This window comes from Rousettus aegyptiacus, unplaced genomic scaffold, assembly GCF_014176215.1.
Source record: "Rousettus aegyptiacus isolate mRouAeg1 unplaced genomic scaffold, mRouAeg1.p scaffold_m13_p_16, whole genome shotgun sequence".
NCBI lineage: Eukaryota > Metazoa > Chordata > Mammalia > Chiroptera > Pteropodidae > Rousettus > Rousettus aegyptiacus.
In genome coordinates this window covers 443,466-457,209 of record NW_023416291.1, presented here as the reverse complement: position 1 = coordinate 457,209, position 13,744 = coordinate 443,466, and the positions used below count along the sequence as shown (strand labels likewise).

The following is a 13,744-nucleotide window of genomic DNA, read 5'->3' as shown; positions in this document are numbered from 1 at the left end:
GCGTCTGCGCAGAGGCAAGGCCCGGCGCGGACGGGCGAGGGCTCCGCCTGGCGGGGCAGAGTCTGGGGTGTGTTGTAGATTTCGTCCGCATCCACTGTACTTTTAATGAAAAACTGGTCCAAATGCATAGTTTATGTGGATATATTTGTGAATATACGTGTTAGACGTTACGCAGCCTCAACCACGGGAGGCGGGAGGAAGCGGACGTGGGATTCGCCGGGGGCCTGACGTCCCTTCTTCGAAATGAACACACGGCCAAGTGCGCGGATGCACTCAGTTGTCAAGGGAACTCGGATTTCAAGTAAATGAACCAAAAATTGTAACCCAAACCAGATTTTCAAGGATTTCTCCATCGTGTCTGCACGCTAAGAACCAGACCGCGCCGAAAGGGCAGACGTGCTCACGGAGGGGGCAGAGGGACTCCGGCGGCGTGGCTGCAGGTGTGGCCCGGGCCAGCTCCACAGAGGTGCATGCAGGTGGCCGCGAGGTGGACCCGCGGGAGGGGGAGAAGCTGCTCCAACGTGGCAGGGACATCACTCTGTGTGGCCGACGTGGGCAAGTCCTGGTTCCAGCACACGAGCTCCTGGGCAGTGGCCAGACGGAAGGGCCACCAGTAAGACAGTGTGGTGGCCAAAGCAGCAACGACACCTGGAAACTACACCGCTCTCTGGATTCCTGGCTGCACAGCCCAGCTCCAGGCCCCGAAGAAACCAGAAGGCCACGGGACGCCGCTCCTGCCCCGGGGGCCTGCCTGCTTCTGGTGCCGGCCTCGGCGTGGCTGCTGGCGTCACGGGGGGGTGGGGGAGGGCGGTACCAGCAGCACAGGCTCACCCAGCGGGAGTCCGCGAGAGCACTGGCCACCCTCTACCAGGACAGCAAGGCCACGGTCCCAAGGGCGAGGCAGGCCACCCGGTGCTGCGGCCGGAGGGGTGGCTCCCAGCTGTCCGTGCCACACTGTCCTGACCCATTGCTGCCGGCGGCCGCCAGGCCTTCACTCGGCCCCCGCCAGCGGTGACAGGTGGCACTTGGACTGACATGCGCTGCCGTCACTGGGAGAGTCTGCAGCGGGGCGTGCGGGCCGGTGGCTTCTCGTGGGGCTCGTGTAGCCGCCCAGGACGATGAAGGGGGCCGGTCCCCGGGCAGCAGACGCCAAAGTCGTGGGTGCAGCATCCAGAGTGGAGGGCGCACTCTTTGGTCACAAGTGAGCTTACAGTCAGGATGGGGGGGACGCAGCCCACGCGGGGTCTGCTGGCGGCGGGCGGGGCGGGGTCCGCGGGCGGGGCTGCTGAGTGGGGGTGGGCTCCGGGGTGAGCGTGGCCCTCACTCGGCCTCCTGCTCCAAGTCCTCCTGGCAGAGACGCCGCAGGAGGCGCCGGAGGTCACGCTGGAGGTCGTCGGGCTCCAGCGCCTCTGGCACACCCACCAGGTGCTCCTGGTGCACGCGCGTCCCCTGCTGGTCCTTCACCACGGCCCTCTTCTGCGTGCTGGCTCTACTCATGGTGGTCCTGCGGGAGGCAGACGAGAGGTCAGGGTCCTCCCCATGGACGGTGGCCGCCCACGCCCCACCCCGAGGGAGGTGGCCTGGCCACCCCGGAACCGCGAGTGCACACTCACGCCCCGACCTCGTCATGCGAGCCCCGACCCGCTGAGAATGGCAGCGTCCGACTTTGTCTCCCGAAAACTCCCGAGGCTACGGCTCGACCCTCAGTCACAACACGACTGCAGCGTCCCCCGACCTCTAGGAGAACCTCCCACCGGGACACTGGCCTCTGACCTGAGTGTCGCCCTGCGGGACTGAGGAAGGGGCCTGGGTCGCTTCGCCCGCAGATGGCGGGGACGGGACCGGCACAGGGGGCCCCTGGAGACAGCCCTGCCCCCCGGGGCGCCCCCCCGCCCAGCGTCGGCCTGTGCCGTCCGGGGCCCCCTGGTCAGACCGCTGACCACCCGCGAAGGGGACGCCGGTGTGGCTCGCCACCCCCCAGCCCTACTCGAGAGTGCAGCCCCCCCTCAGCCATGCAGAGAGCGTGCGTTACGTGCGGGCACCGTTGTCACAGCAACCGAGGGACGGCGTCGCAGAGCTGAGGGGCAGCACAGTTAGCGGGCGGCGGGGCCGAGTGTCTAAGGTCCCAGGGCTGGGCCGCGGCCACTGTCCACGCACGGAGGACGGTCAGCCGCTCCTCTGCCAGGCTCCGTCCCTGCGGACGGCCGGTGCCCAGGCCTGGAGCCCTGACGCCCGCCCAGCACCTCCCTCTGTGAGTCTGGCCCACCCTGGGTGCTAACTGTTTGCTTCGGCCGGACACCCCTGGCGTCCGTGGGACGGCTGCTCCCTCCCCTTCCCCCTCATGCCGCGTGCTCCCCACTTTCCTCCACTGCTACGCGAAGTGGTCTGTGTCTGAAAGCGCTTCAGCGTGTTCCTCGTGCTAAAGATCAAATCTAGTTCCGATGGCGAAAATCGGGTTGTGCTTTCTAACTACTCAGCACCCATGACGGTTTCCTCCCCCCAGAGGGCAGACATCTGACTTTCCGCTGAGGGGCGGCGGGAGGCCGCGCGGCCCTGGAGCTGGGGACGCGCGTCTGTCTCGAGGCCCCGGGCTCTGTGGCCGCACGCGTGCTGGACGTGCGTGCGTCACTCGGGGGCAGGGCGGACGCACTGCCGCGCCCCGGGGGGCAGCGAGCATGACACACCCCCGGCCACGTACGGGACAGAGGGCTGTGCGGCGCGGGGGCGCCCACCACTGCCGGGGGCCGCGTGGGGCGCCGGCTCTCCACCCCCGGCCTCGGCCCCAGCAGCTGGCGTCCTGCCCTGTCCCGGCCCGAGGCTCTGGTGCTGGTGGCGCGTGTTCACCCTGCTGGTCTCGGGGGACTCAGGGCTCAGAGCGTGCGAGGCGTGCGCCGAGAGTCACGGGCACTCGCCAACGTCCCGTGGGCAAGGGCCGCCACGTGCGCAGCCGCCGCGCGCCCCACAGGCGGCCGGAGGGCGGACGCGGCCACCTTCAGGGCCGCGGTTCTCGCTCCTGCGCGTCTCGGGCTGCCGGCTCTGTGCAGGGCCCTAAAGGACACTCTTTTCTTCTGAGTGAAGCGAACAGGAGAGGCCCTTCCGCTTGCTTCGTGTGTTTTTGCTGCAAAGCTGAGACCTCCTGTTAACACCTACGGAGCTGCTAGGGGCCCAGACCCAGGCGAGACGCCGAAGTCGACACACCGATCGGCTGCGGGGACCGGCAGCCAGAGCCGCACCGCGCTGCTCCTGCCGTCCGGACCCTTCCCGCGCACTCTAAAGCCCCTGGTGGCTTCAGCGTCACTGGCCACGCTCACGCAGGGACACCTCGTGGCGAGTGTGCCCCTGGGAGACGCGGCCCACGGGGCCGAGCTGGCGGGGTGGGGGCCAGGCTCGCGCACGAGCGGATGCTTCGCCCCCTTTCTCCGTGCTGCCCACGCCTGTCAGCACGGGGGCCCCAGCTGGCTGTCCCGACAAAACTGGTGGCTCGCTGAAACCCAAGGGGTGACTGGGAGGACAGGCGTCCACTCGCAGTGGGACACGCCGACAGGCTGACACCTGACAGACGAGGGCTGATCGATCCCGGGGGCTTCGGGCTCTGTGCGGGGCTCTGCTTTTCTCTTTCTGACGTGGGACAAGTTTTTAAGGTGTTAGTTGGCGAAGCATCACTCCATGCCAACCCAAACCTTTTAACGACTGATCCGTCCTCTCTCAGGGTCTGACTCTCTACTAAAGCAGGAGCGTGGACGTCCGCGCGGCTACCTGCGTAACTCAAAGCCTGGAGCGAGAGAAGGGAGCGAGAGAAACACCGTGAGCCGCGGACGTCAAGACGGTCCCGGCCGCCCGGGTCCACCTCTCGCCTGTACAGAAAGATTCACCGCAGAGGATAAATAAGATCTGTTCTCAGGTCCTGGTTTGGCTTAAATTTCCCCCATCTGTGAGGGAGATTTGACACAGGACGTCACAGAGGCGGCCGACCAGCACCCGCTGTTGGCTTCTAGCTCCTTCTCACCTCAGCCCTCCTTTCTACGACGGAGACCTAATCACAAACGCAGTGACCGGAAACAACACACGGCTCAGATCATTCATCCTCCAATCGCCCAGAGTCAAAATGTGAACTGCGAGTGTTTCGACCGGTATGGTTTTAACACCCAGACGCGTTGGGACACACCGTCAGCGCGCACTGGGTGTGGGAGAGGACGCGGCGGAATGCCGGGTGGGGCTCTGCGCACGCGCACCACCCCGAGCGTCCCTGGGGCCAGACGGGCTTCGGAATCCGGGTCGCCTTCCTCTCGGGTGGAGAAAGGTGGCGGGGGTACACGCTGCATGTCCCAACGCCACACATGTGGTAGGCGCGGCACCCTGTGGCCACACCCCTACTACGCCAACAGCGAAACATCTAAACTTTACTCCAGAGAGGATAAAAAGACTCCTTTGTCAGTTCATAGTAAGTTTTACTACCAAGTTAGCTTGCTACTAACTTAGAAAATTCATCTTGGTTTTCAGAATTTTTGGAGTTTTGAATCGCCGTGAGGGTCTGTGGATCTGTCACCACAGACCCATTTATTACTCACTGGAAACAAAACTTAATTATAAATGCTCGTTTTATCGTGGGTGCGAGCCACATCTGGGACTTTTCAGACATGCCGTCCTGTCCCAGCTCCTGCGGCTGCCTGTGACTCAGCTGAAGAGAACTTGTCCCCTGAAGTCTGAAAAGCTCTTCTGGTGACACCGAGGAGCAGCGGACGCCGAGGATGTTCTGCCGCACTGCACGGCTCCCTCAGACAGGGACTCCCCGCCTTGCAGTAAGACGCACCCTCCCGTGAACACGTACATGGAATGACGTGATGCTAAGCCGTTCTCTTTTCAAACACGAAACAAACATAAAACGCACACACACTGCAAAGTGAAGACAGTTCTGTACCTTTTCAAAGTCGTCTTTGGCTGAAGGAAGATCAGTGGCTAAACTAGAATCACCCAGATGCTTCTCCGTCCTCTCTCCATGTACCACCGTTGTTTTAACAACTTTGCTGACTCTGCGGCCTTCCACTGGCTCGGCCTGAAACCGCGAGGTGCTGCCCGAGAGGCCGGGCTCGCACAGAGTCACCTAATGAACAAAGCACACACAGGGCACAGTTTTTGACTGCCGAATGTCACAATGCTGAATTTTCCTCTGTATGAACAAAGACACAAAACTACAATGTTACATTCTGGACTTCCAGAAAACAGTATTTTGGAAAAGAGAAGCAGCTAGGAAAAGACCTATAATCAATTATTAACGTCTATGTGATGTCTCTGTCTACACGGCCACATCAAACACTTGATGATCACTCGAACAGCAACCCGTCAGGACATGTCGTGAGCAGGACACTGCTCGCCGTGAGACGCAGGTGTGCGCACGGGGACGAGCCCTCCCTCCCCTGAGCTGCTGCTCTGGCATTGTGAAGACAGCCCTGCAGAGGCAACTCAGAGATGTGAGCAGCCAGGCACTGAAGAGCGTGTTTTTCAGAGAACCTCGTGTGCGTCGCCATAAAATTGTGAGGATGTGAATGAAGCCAAACAGTGAAACGGCGCCAAGTTACACATCAAAGAGAAGTCAACATTTTCCTCAGAGAGGAAGCTGAAAGAGAAAGAAACAAAACTGCACACGAAGGCGTTTCCGGATCCCGATCTCAGACACGCAGGCGCCGGGACCAGGCGAGTTTAGTGCCCGCGAGCGCCGGCGGGCATCCGCGCGCGGCCCGGTTCTAGCCCTCTGCTCGCCAGCAGGTGGCGAGCTCGTCCGTTTGGCCTGGAGTTTTGGGTTTCTGCTGCAGTCAACTTTGCATTTAAAAAGAAACAGAAATAAAAGAACCAAAGATAGTGAGTATAACGGCTACAAATATCGCCAACGGTCACTTTGAAATGCCACAAAAGCGAACGGGCAACTAAGGGGGCGACCGTGATGCCCGAGCAGCTGCGTCGTGCCCTCCGAGCGCCAGGGCACGCGCCAGGGGCTGGGCCTGGAGCGCCAGGCGGCCTCACCTCTGACTGCTCCGTGTCGCTCCTCAGCACGACGCGCTTCACGACTCTGGAGTAGCCGTCCCCGTCCTCGACGCTGACGGGTTCCTGGGGCTGCCCCTGCAGCGTCACCTCTTCCTTCTCGGTGCCGTCGGAGGACACGTACCGCCGGATGATTTTCCGGGTGACCTGGAAGAGATCGCAGGCACGCCTCGTCCCTGCGCGACAGGGCCAGGCGCAGGTGCCGGTGGGCGCGTCTGAGGTGGGCCGTGGGCACCCGCCAGTACCTTCTTCACCACGGTGCGTCCATGCTCGTCGACGTACTCCTCCTCCGTGGCCGTTTCCGCGGGCACGTCCGGCACGTCGTCTCCCTAAGTTGTTGAGAGAAAGGGCCGCTTTGGCGTGGGGCGGCGATTCCACGGGGGCCCCCCCCCCCCGGGGCGGGAGCCGCAGGGAGCTGCCGAGCCCAGCGCACGGCGGGCAGAGAGGGCCGAGCAAGACCGACGCCAACGCGCGGCCGGCCAGGCCGGGGCGAGGCAGACGGCGGCGGGGGCCGCGCACGCCAGCACGCTGCTTTTCCTCACGACGTGCCGAGGGAGGGCGAGGCTCTGCTTTGGAGACACCGTGCAGGGCCTGAGGGGCATGCCAGGCCTCGCTGCTCAGCTCGGGCCCCGGGGGTACGGGACGGACGGGCCCCCACAAGCAGCAGCTGCACAGCTGGTACCTGCACGATCACCCGCCGGCGCACGACCCTGGTGGTCACCGTCGCCTCCTCGTCCGAGCTGACCTCCAGCTCCCCTAACTCCTCCGTCAGCTCCTGGAAGCAGGAAGCATGGTGTCTGTCACCTGCGCTAGGGGCACCTCTGCTGCCGGCCTCTGCTCCAGCTCTCACTGGTGTCTGAAGATTCCATTCACGGGGGCTTTGGTGGAAAAGCCACCGGGCGTGGAAACTGCGTGCGAGTCCCAGACTTCGGTGAGACTACAGCTTCGTGCCCAACAGATGACAGACCCTTCCAGGATGCCGAGAGCCGTCAGAGCCGCCAGCAGCGGCCAGCGCTGGCCAGCACCGCCTCTGGGACTCGCACTCTTGGTAAGTCACCAGGCGGGGACATGGAACCCACTGCTCTCAGGCTTGGCTCAGAATGACCCACCCCCAGGTACAGCATGGTCTCCTGCCTGCCCCAGACCCTCCTGTGGCAAGTCTGCGTCCCCCGCAGCCGTGACCCAGCCGGCGGTGCGTCTGCGCCCTTGAGGCTGCGCCACCGCGGCGGGCTCACTCCGCAGGGCTGGGCCAACTCTGTGGCGCAGCCCACAGCTAGCGACGGAGCCACGACATAACCTTGGACCAGGGCGTATGTCCTGCGGGCCACATATCGACTCACTCGTCCCTAACGGAATGTTATTTGAGAAAACACAACTGAATTTTCTCAACATGTTTTAAAATACAGCTCACATTTCTACATTCTTTTCTGTTAAGGAAAACTCATAAATTCTAAACAAAATGATACTTTTAATAGACTCAGGAATCTGTTGACTAAAAAATAAGATCAACAAGAAAAGTAACTGAAGCTGGATCATGTCGAGGGTGAGAAGCGAAGGGTCAAGACAGCAAGCTGAGGGCCAAGAGCGGATGCGCCGCGACGGACGGGCTCATCCACGCTCAGAACAGGTTAAACACACGGACCATCCCAAGTGTTTCTCCAGACCCACGCTTCGATTAGCTTATGGATTCTTCCGCTAAATCTGGTAACCCTTAAGCCCAGATAGCAAGCATCAATTAAACATTTTCCCTAGAATCTCAAGAACTTAAAGGTGAGTAATTTTATGCAAAGGCAAACATGAGATAAAAATCCATCCATGGAATGAATTCGTTATTTTAGATAACTGCTTGGACCTCCCCTAGTTTTAGCTGTGATTCTAGAGAAATCCTGCCAGCAGCTGTCACACTCATCGCGAACCAAAACCAGTGCAGGTCTCGATCCCAAAGGTACGCTGTGTTACCTTTTCCCCCCCAAAGTCTTCATTCTTTTATCGAATCTCTCTTTCCTACTAAAATGTTAGTGCTTTAAAGCACCTTTCACAGAGAATGTTTCTGAATTCCAACATGAATCTAATTCATGCTAAGTTTAACTCAGACCCTCACACGCCGGGTGTGGCGACAGCCGGAGGCGCGCAGACGTGCGCCCCCCGCCGCCCGGTTCAGGAGGCCTGAGGGGGTCAAGACCCCAGGCCGTGCTCAGGGATGGGAACCGTTCAGACCACATTTTGACACTACATGAATTTCTTACGACAGTCTCCACCCCCTTCACGATGTCAAAATCACCTCGTGACAGGGGACACTGAGAAGCCTCTCGTGCTGCTGACGTGTGGGAGCAGCAGTAAGTTCAGGTAGAACGTCCTTTCTCTACATCGTCCTGGAAACGCATTTAAGGAGACTGAGAAGTTTGGGGAGTTCAAGCTCTCAGACACAGGGCCCGTGCCTGCATGGGGCAGCAGGGCAGGTCTCGCGGGCACGTGGGTGCCAGCGCCTCACACGGGCAGACCCACAGCAGGGGGCTCGGCTGACCCCCGCTGCTCTGACGCCCGCGGTCGCCCGTCGTGAAAGCCGCTTCGCGGGTGCTGTCTCGCCCGGTGTTCCTTCCCCTTAGCGAAAGCGTTTCAGTGATGAAATTGAGGGCTTATGGTCAAGTGGCTAGAATGGGAAGCGTACCATGTTTGTCTAGATTTACTGGTTCTCAGATTTTAAAGAAATTGAGGAGTTCAGGTGGCCCGAGTTAATTGATTTGACAAACCTTCCTGTCATGCAGCGGAAAAACAGGCCTTCAGAGAAAGGGGAAGGGGGAGGGGTCCACAGCCGTTACACGTGGGCGAGGAGACAGAAGGAGCTTCTTACCTTCTGAAAAGCGGCGTCTTCGTCGAGGCTTTCGCAGGCCGGTGGCTGGTCATCTGCAGACTCCACGATCACGAGGCTGGTTCTCCGAGCAGAGGCCCCCGGCCTGCCCTCCGGGGGCTCCTCGGGCTCTTCTACGGTGGGGGGTTGGAGGTGGGGCCTCTCCCCCTCAGGAGAGCCCCCCACTTCCTCAGGTGACTCGCTGGGAGAGCCAGGTGCTGCGGTGGCCTTCCGAGAACCGGACACTTCTGCCCCTAGGGTTGTCACGCTGAAATGGGAAAGCCGATCTCAGCACGAGAGCATACTCCCCTGCGGAAGCGAGGGCATTGGGAAGCTGGACTGCATCTCCACGGCCCGTGCGAGTCATGGGTTTTGTAAATTTGGCCAAGAAATGAAATTTGAATAAAAACCATTTGTAAGATATAGGAGAGTTATAGCTCATCACTCTAGCATGGACTGAGAAAGACGCATGCTAAAGATAAAATTATCACGTCCTAATCTCTACAAAGTACATATGCTGTAATTTTATCTTTTGATAACTCAAGGTGATACTGAAGAATTGTAGAGACCTGTAGCTTATGAGGCTTTTGAAGAATAAAAATTTGGCAAAACGTTTAAGAAGCAACACGTGAACCCCACGCTAACGCAGTCGCCATGGCCACGGGTCAGAAGGACCCTCATGCGGCCTCTGGGAAACCGCATGACCTGTTGACACGGGAGCTTTCGTGCCGTGCAGCTGGGAGGCGGCTGCTCCACTGCCACCTCCGCAGGCCCCGCTGCTCAGCGAGAGCCCGCCGCGGCTTCCGCGTGCTCTCAGAGCCACCGCCCGCCACTCCACAGATGTCAAACGCCCAGGCGCCTCTCCAACAGCCCCCACGTGATGGGATGGCTACATAGGAGAAGACGTCCTTCACGATCCATTTCACTCCCTTCTCAAGTCCCAGTGACCGCGGCCCCAACCTAAGGACAACCGGGACGCCGGAAGGCTGTCGGCCAACGCTGCCCTCAGAGCTCAGGGCTGGGACCCGCCTGCCCTCCTCGCGACCCGCTTTCTCTTTCCAGACAACTTTGACTTCAGCGGCCCTCTCCTGGCGGCCACGAAGCCAGGCCTAAGCTCTGAGCTGGCCCTCTGCAGCTTCCTGGGGCCGGACGCTCTCTGCAAGCCCTGCGTCTCCCCTGCAACCTGTCCCCGCCATTGACGGCCTCTCGCCCTGAGTCGGCAGCCGGCGCTGTGCTTCTGCTTTACTGCCAGCGCCCCCCAGCTTTGCTGGGGTGCACCAGGCACGTGTCAGCAGCACCAGGCAGTGACGGGGAACACGTGTGGTCTACAGAAGCCTGAACGGCGCTTGGCAGGCACGTCCTCGACCTCTGACCCCGTGAGGGGGTCAGGCAGACGCTCATGGTTTACGGATGTGGACACGGAGACCCGAAGCCACAGGGCGGGAGCTGGCTCACGCGGACCTGGGCCGCGTGACGCTTCTTAAACGTTTGCCTCTTCCCACGGCCCTGGCGGGGGTTCCTGCAGGGCCAGCGGAAACCCCCGCAGTGACTCGCCCCATCCGCGCCCCGCACCCTCTCCACGCAGCCCCTTTGCTCGGGGCCACATGGGATGGGGTCTCTCTTGAAACTCACGCGTGGTCCCGCTGCGGCTGGCGCGGCGACTCCCCGGGGCCACCCTGCCACGCCTGCTCCTCCCGGGCTGGGGGAGAGCGCCGTGCGGCCGAGCTGTCCCCGGAGGCTCGGGGGACGCCGTCCTGGGAAGCGGAGGACTCGACGGAGAGGTCTTCCTCTGACACGACAGGCGGGTGGCGGCGGCACACACTCTCCTGAGGGGCAGCGAGCTCCTCGGCCCGGCCGGGCTCGGCAGCGCCAGGCTCCGCGGGGAGCGCCGGGAACCCTGCGGGGGACACCTGGGCTGAGTGCTGCGCTGCCGTCCCCGGCCTCGCCGGATGTCCGTCTCCTCGCCACCCTGCGCCACATCCCGGGACAGGCCCCGGGCTACGGAGCCGCACAGCCTGTCTGCCCTCGAGGTGCTGGCCATGTAGGGGCCCCGGGGCCAGGGTCTGTTGGGACGCAGGGTGGCTGGGCCCCAGGCGCCAGTCGGGCAATGCCGGAGCCCCCGACTCGCAGCCGAGAGCCTGGGACGGACATGCAGTGGGCGCAGCTCAGGGAGACCGGGCGGGAAGCAGGCGCCGGTGGCGACAGCCGGGCCCCGACTCCGAGCGCGCGTGAGAACCGGCAGCCAGGACCCCGCTCCTTCGCCATGGCAGGCACCGCTCCGGGGGCTTCGCGCGTGTTGACCCATCCAGCGAGTCTGAGGCCAGCGGCCTGCGTGCAGGGCCCCCGCGCCAGGGGAAGGCCCTGGCTGGGGTCCAGTGCAAGGGGGTCGCTGCAGGCTTCGGGCAGGTGTGTGACTGCCCTTCATCTACTTGCTCATTCACTCAACAGATACACTGAGGCTCGACCACGCAGCAGGTGCTATTTAGAGCCAGACACAGAGGAGCGAGCAGGACAGAGGAGCATCTGTCCTCACTGAGCACGTGTCTCTGTGGATACGACTCACGACAAACTCAGCAGGAAAGGAACCCAGGACACAGGCCAAGCGCCAACTGATGGCCCGGGCCAGGTGCCCTCGGGAGGGCCTCTGAGCCAAGGCCCAGGAGGCTGCGGGAGGCGCACTCCGCAGTGGAGGGAACAGGGCGCCCGACTGTGACTGAGGGTGCACGGGAGCCCACGGGGCGTGAGGTGGCCGGGTGTCTGGGACAAGCTAAAGAAGGCGGACAGCTGTGAGGCTCCTGCTGAAACTAACACGCACCATCATCTAAATCTATGAAAAAGGAGAAGCTACAGAGACGAAGGAAGAGCAGACAGTAAAAAAAGGCAGGAAAAAACCAGAGGAGTGGGCGTCACAGAAAGCAAGTGCAGAGAAGGTCCGAGGGGGGATTAAATGCATCGAGTGTCACTAAGGGCCAAAGCAGGGCGAGCAGCAGGCATCGGCGTCTCGGCAATGAGGAAACGGGGTGAATTCGGCAAGACTGTTTCCTGTTGGAAGCAGAAACCGAGCTGTCGTCAGGGTCTACGGGGTGAACAGCGTGGTCGGCTGGGCTTCCTTCCTGAAGGCGGGGCCTAGCTAAGCGCATCCGATGCGGCTGGCTCGGCCCAGCTGCAGGAGCAGAGGGGCCGCCGCAGAAGTGAAGGTCTTCAGGGGACAGCAGCAGATGCAGTCTAGTGCAGAAGACGACATTTGAGCAAGGCGCGTGAATGTCGCGAATGTCACGCGGGAGGGCGGGGGCCAGGCGCCGAGGGCACTTAGTTTGCCGTCTGGTGCTGAGTGAACACGAACACCTGCTCAGGATTACGCCTGCTTTCTCTAATGTGAAGTTGGGAAGGGCAGACGTAAAACACAGATGAGCGAGAGAGAGGACGGAGGGGGAGGGAGGGGACGGAGAGCCAGTGTGCAGATGAATGACAACGAACTGGAGAGCAAGTGCTGGACAGCTGGGGGGCCAATGGCTGGAGGCCCCAGTGGGTCTGACGGGCTGAAGGACAATGCTTCAAGTCAGAGTGGGGAGCAGTCTGGCGGCTGCTGAGGATGGGGGTCTCGGCTGTGGGTGCAGAGGGCGTGGCTGAGGCAGGATAAGACGCATGTGGCAGAGTGCCATCGAGGGGCTGAGGGACGGGCACCGATGGGTCGCCCACGTCAGCAGTCGCCATGGACTGGGTGCGCACCCTGCAGCTCCTGCACTGAAGCCCAGCCCCACGTGACACCAGGACGGGGCCTCCGGGGTGACAAGGGGGTACGGTCCCCGCGACGGGGTCAACGCCTGGTCAGAGGAGGCCAGAGACATGCTGTCCCCATCGCGAGGTCACAGCAGGAAGGTGGCCGTCACCTCAGACTCTCGAGCTCGGAACTGCGTCTCTACTGCCGAGGCCCCTGTGTGGCGTCCACCCCAGCACACCAGGCTGGACGACGGAAGGACAGACGGGCGCACGAGGCGCCCATCGAATGGGGCGGCAGGGAGGAGAACGTCCCCCCACAGGCAACAGCGCAGCCTCGAGGGACAGGAGGACGCGAGGCCAGGCAGCCGACCACACACGCAACCACACGCGCCCACACGCGCCCACATGTGACCACACGCACACGCCCACATGCACGCACACACTGACCTGCGCTGCGGTCCGGCGCGACGGCCCTCTCCGCCTCCGCGCGGCCCCGGCCGGCGCGCCCCGCCAGGGGCTCCGAGCTGGCCTCCATGAGGTGCACGATGTCCATCCGGCTGATCTTGGCGAGACAGCCCACAAGGCTGGCGTCTGTGGCATCAGAGAAAAAGCGCTCGTTGCATGTGAGGGGGCCTTTTTGAAAATCTTTCAGTTAGCAGCATTACTAAAATTTTGATATCTGTATGGGAAATACCTAAAGCCCAAATAGGGTTTTTGTAAAAACGAGCTTACGAACCAGCTATGCACAGAAAGGGCAACAGCACGGGCGCGAGCCCCGAACGCAGACCCGCCAGATGGCAGAGCAGACGCCCTGTCGGACGCGCGTCTCAGCTCAGCGACCTCGAGACTCTCTCAGTCGCGTGCAGCCCCCGAGCCGTGCGGGACGCTCACACGGAGTCTCCGCTGGCCGTCGAGGGCTCACGCCCCCGTGCCCTCTGCTTCTATTTGCTCCACCCCGGCTGGGCAAGCAGCGCGGGCGGAGGACGACGGGCGGGCGTGGAAACGAGGCGGGGCCTGCGAGAGGCCTGGGGGGAGTCAGCCCAGCTGGGGGCGCGAGCGGTTACGCGCTATACCACCCCCCCTTCCTCAACTATGTGCAGGAAGCACGACACGGGGTGTGTGCCTGACGTGGCCTCGCCC

General features: G+C 62.1%; 1 protein-coding gene across 26 annotated transcripts in view; it reads right to left on the bottom strand.

Moving 5' to 3' along the window:
• Nucleotides 1–1,268: 1,268 nt before the first annotated feature.
• The window catches only part of ANK2 (ankyrin 2), a 167,208-nt gene continuing 154,732 nt past the window's right edge, over nucleotides 1,269–13,744 (bottom strand). For all 26 annotated transcript variants that reach the window (XM_036233406.1, XM_036233408.1, XM_036233417.1 and 23 more), the window contains 9 exons: nucleotides 13,052–13,195; nucleotides 10,517–10,781; nucleotides 8,888–9,152; nucleotides 6,719–6,811; nucleotides 6,282–6,365; nucleotides 6,019–6,183; nucleotides 4,919–5,101; nucleotides 3,681–3,772; nucleotides 1,269–1,504 (listed from right to left, as the gene is read on the bottom strand). In XM_036233406.1, the coding sequence (XP_036089299.1) occupies nucleotides 1,321–1,504; nucleotides 3,681–3,772; nucleotides 4,919–5,101; nucleotides 6,019–6,183; nucleotides 6,282–6,365; nucleotides 6,719–6,811; nucleotides 8,888–9,152; nucleotides 10,517–10,781; nucleotides 13,052–13,195 (1,475 nt within the window). In that variant the 3' untranslated portion in view covers nucleotides 1,269–1,320. The remainder of the gene's footprint in view (nucleotides 1,505–3,680; nucleotides 3,773–4,918; nucleotides 5,102–6,018; nucleotides 6,184–6,281; nucleotides 6,366–6,718; nucleotides 6,812–8,887; nucleotides 9,153–10,516; nucleotides 10,782–13,051; nucleotides 13,196–13,744) is intronic.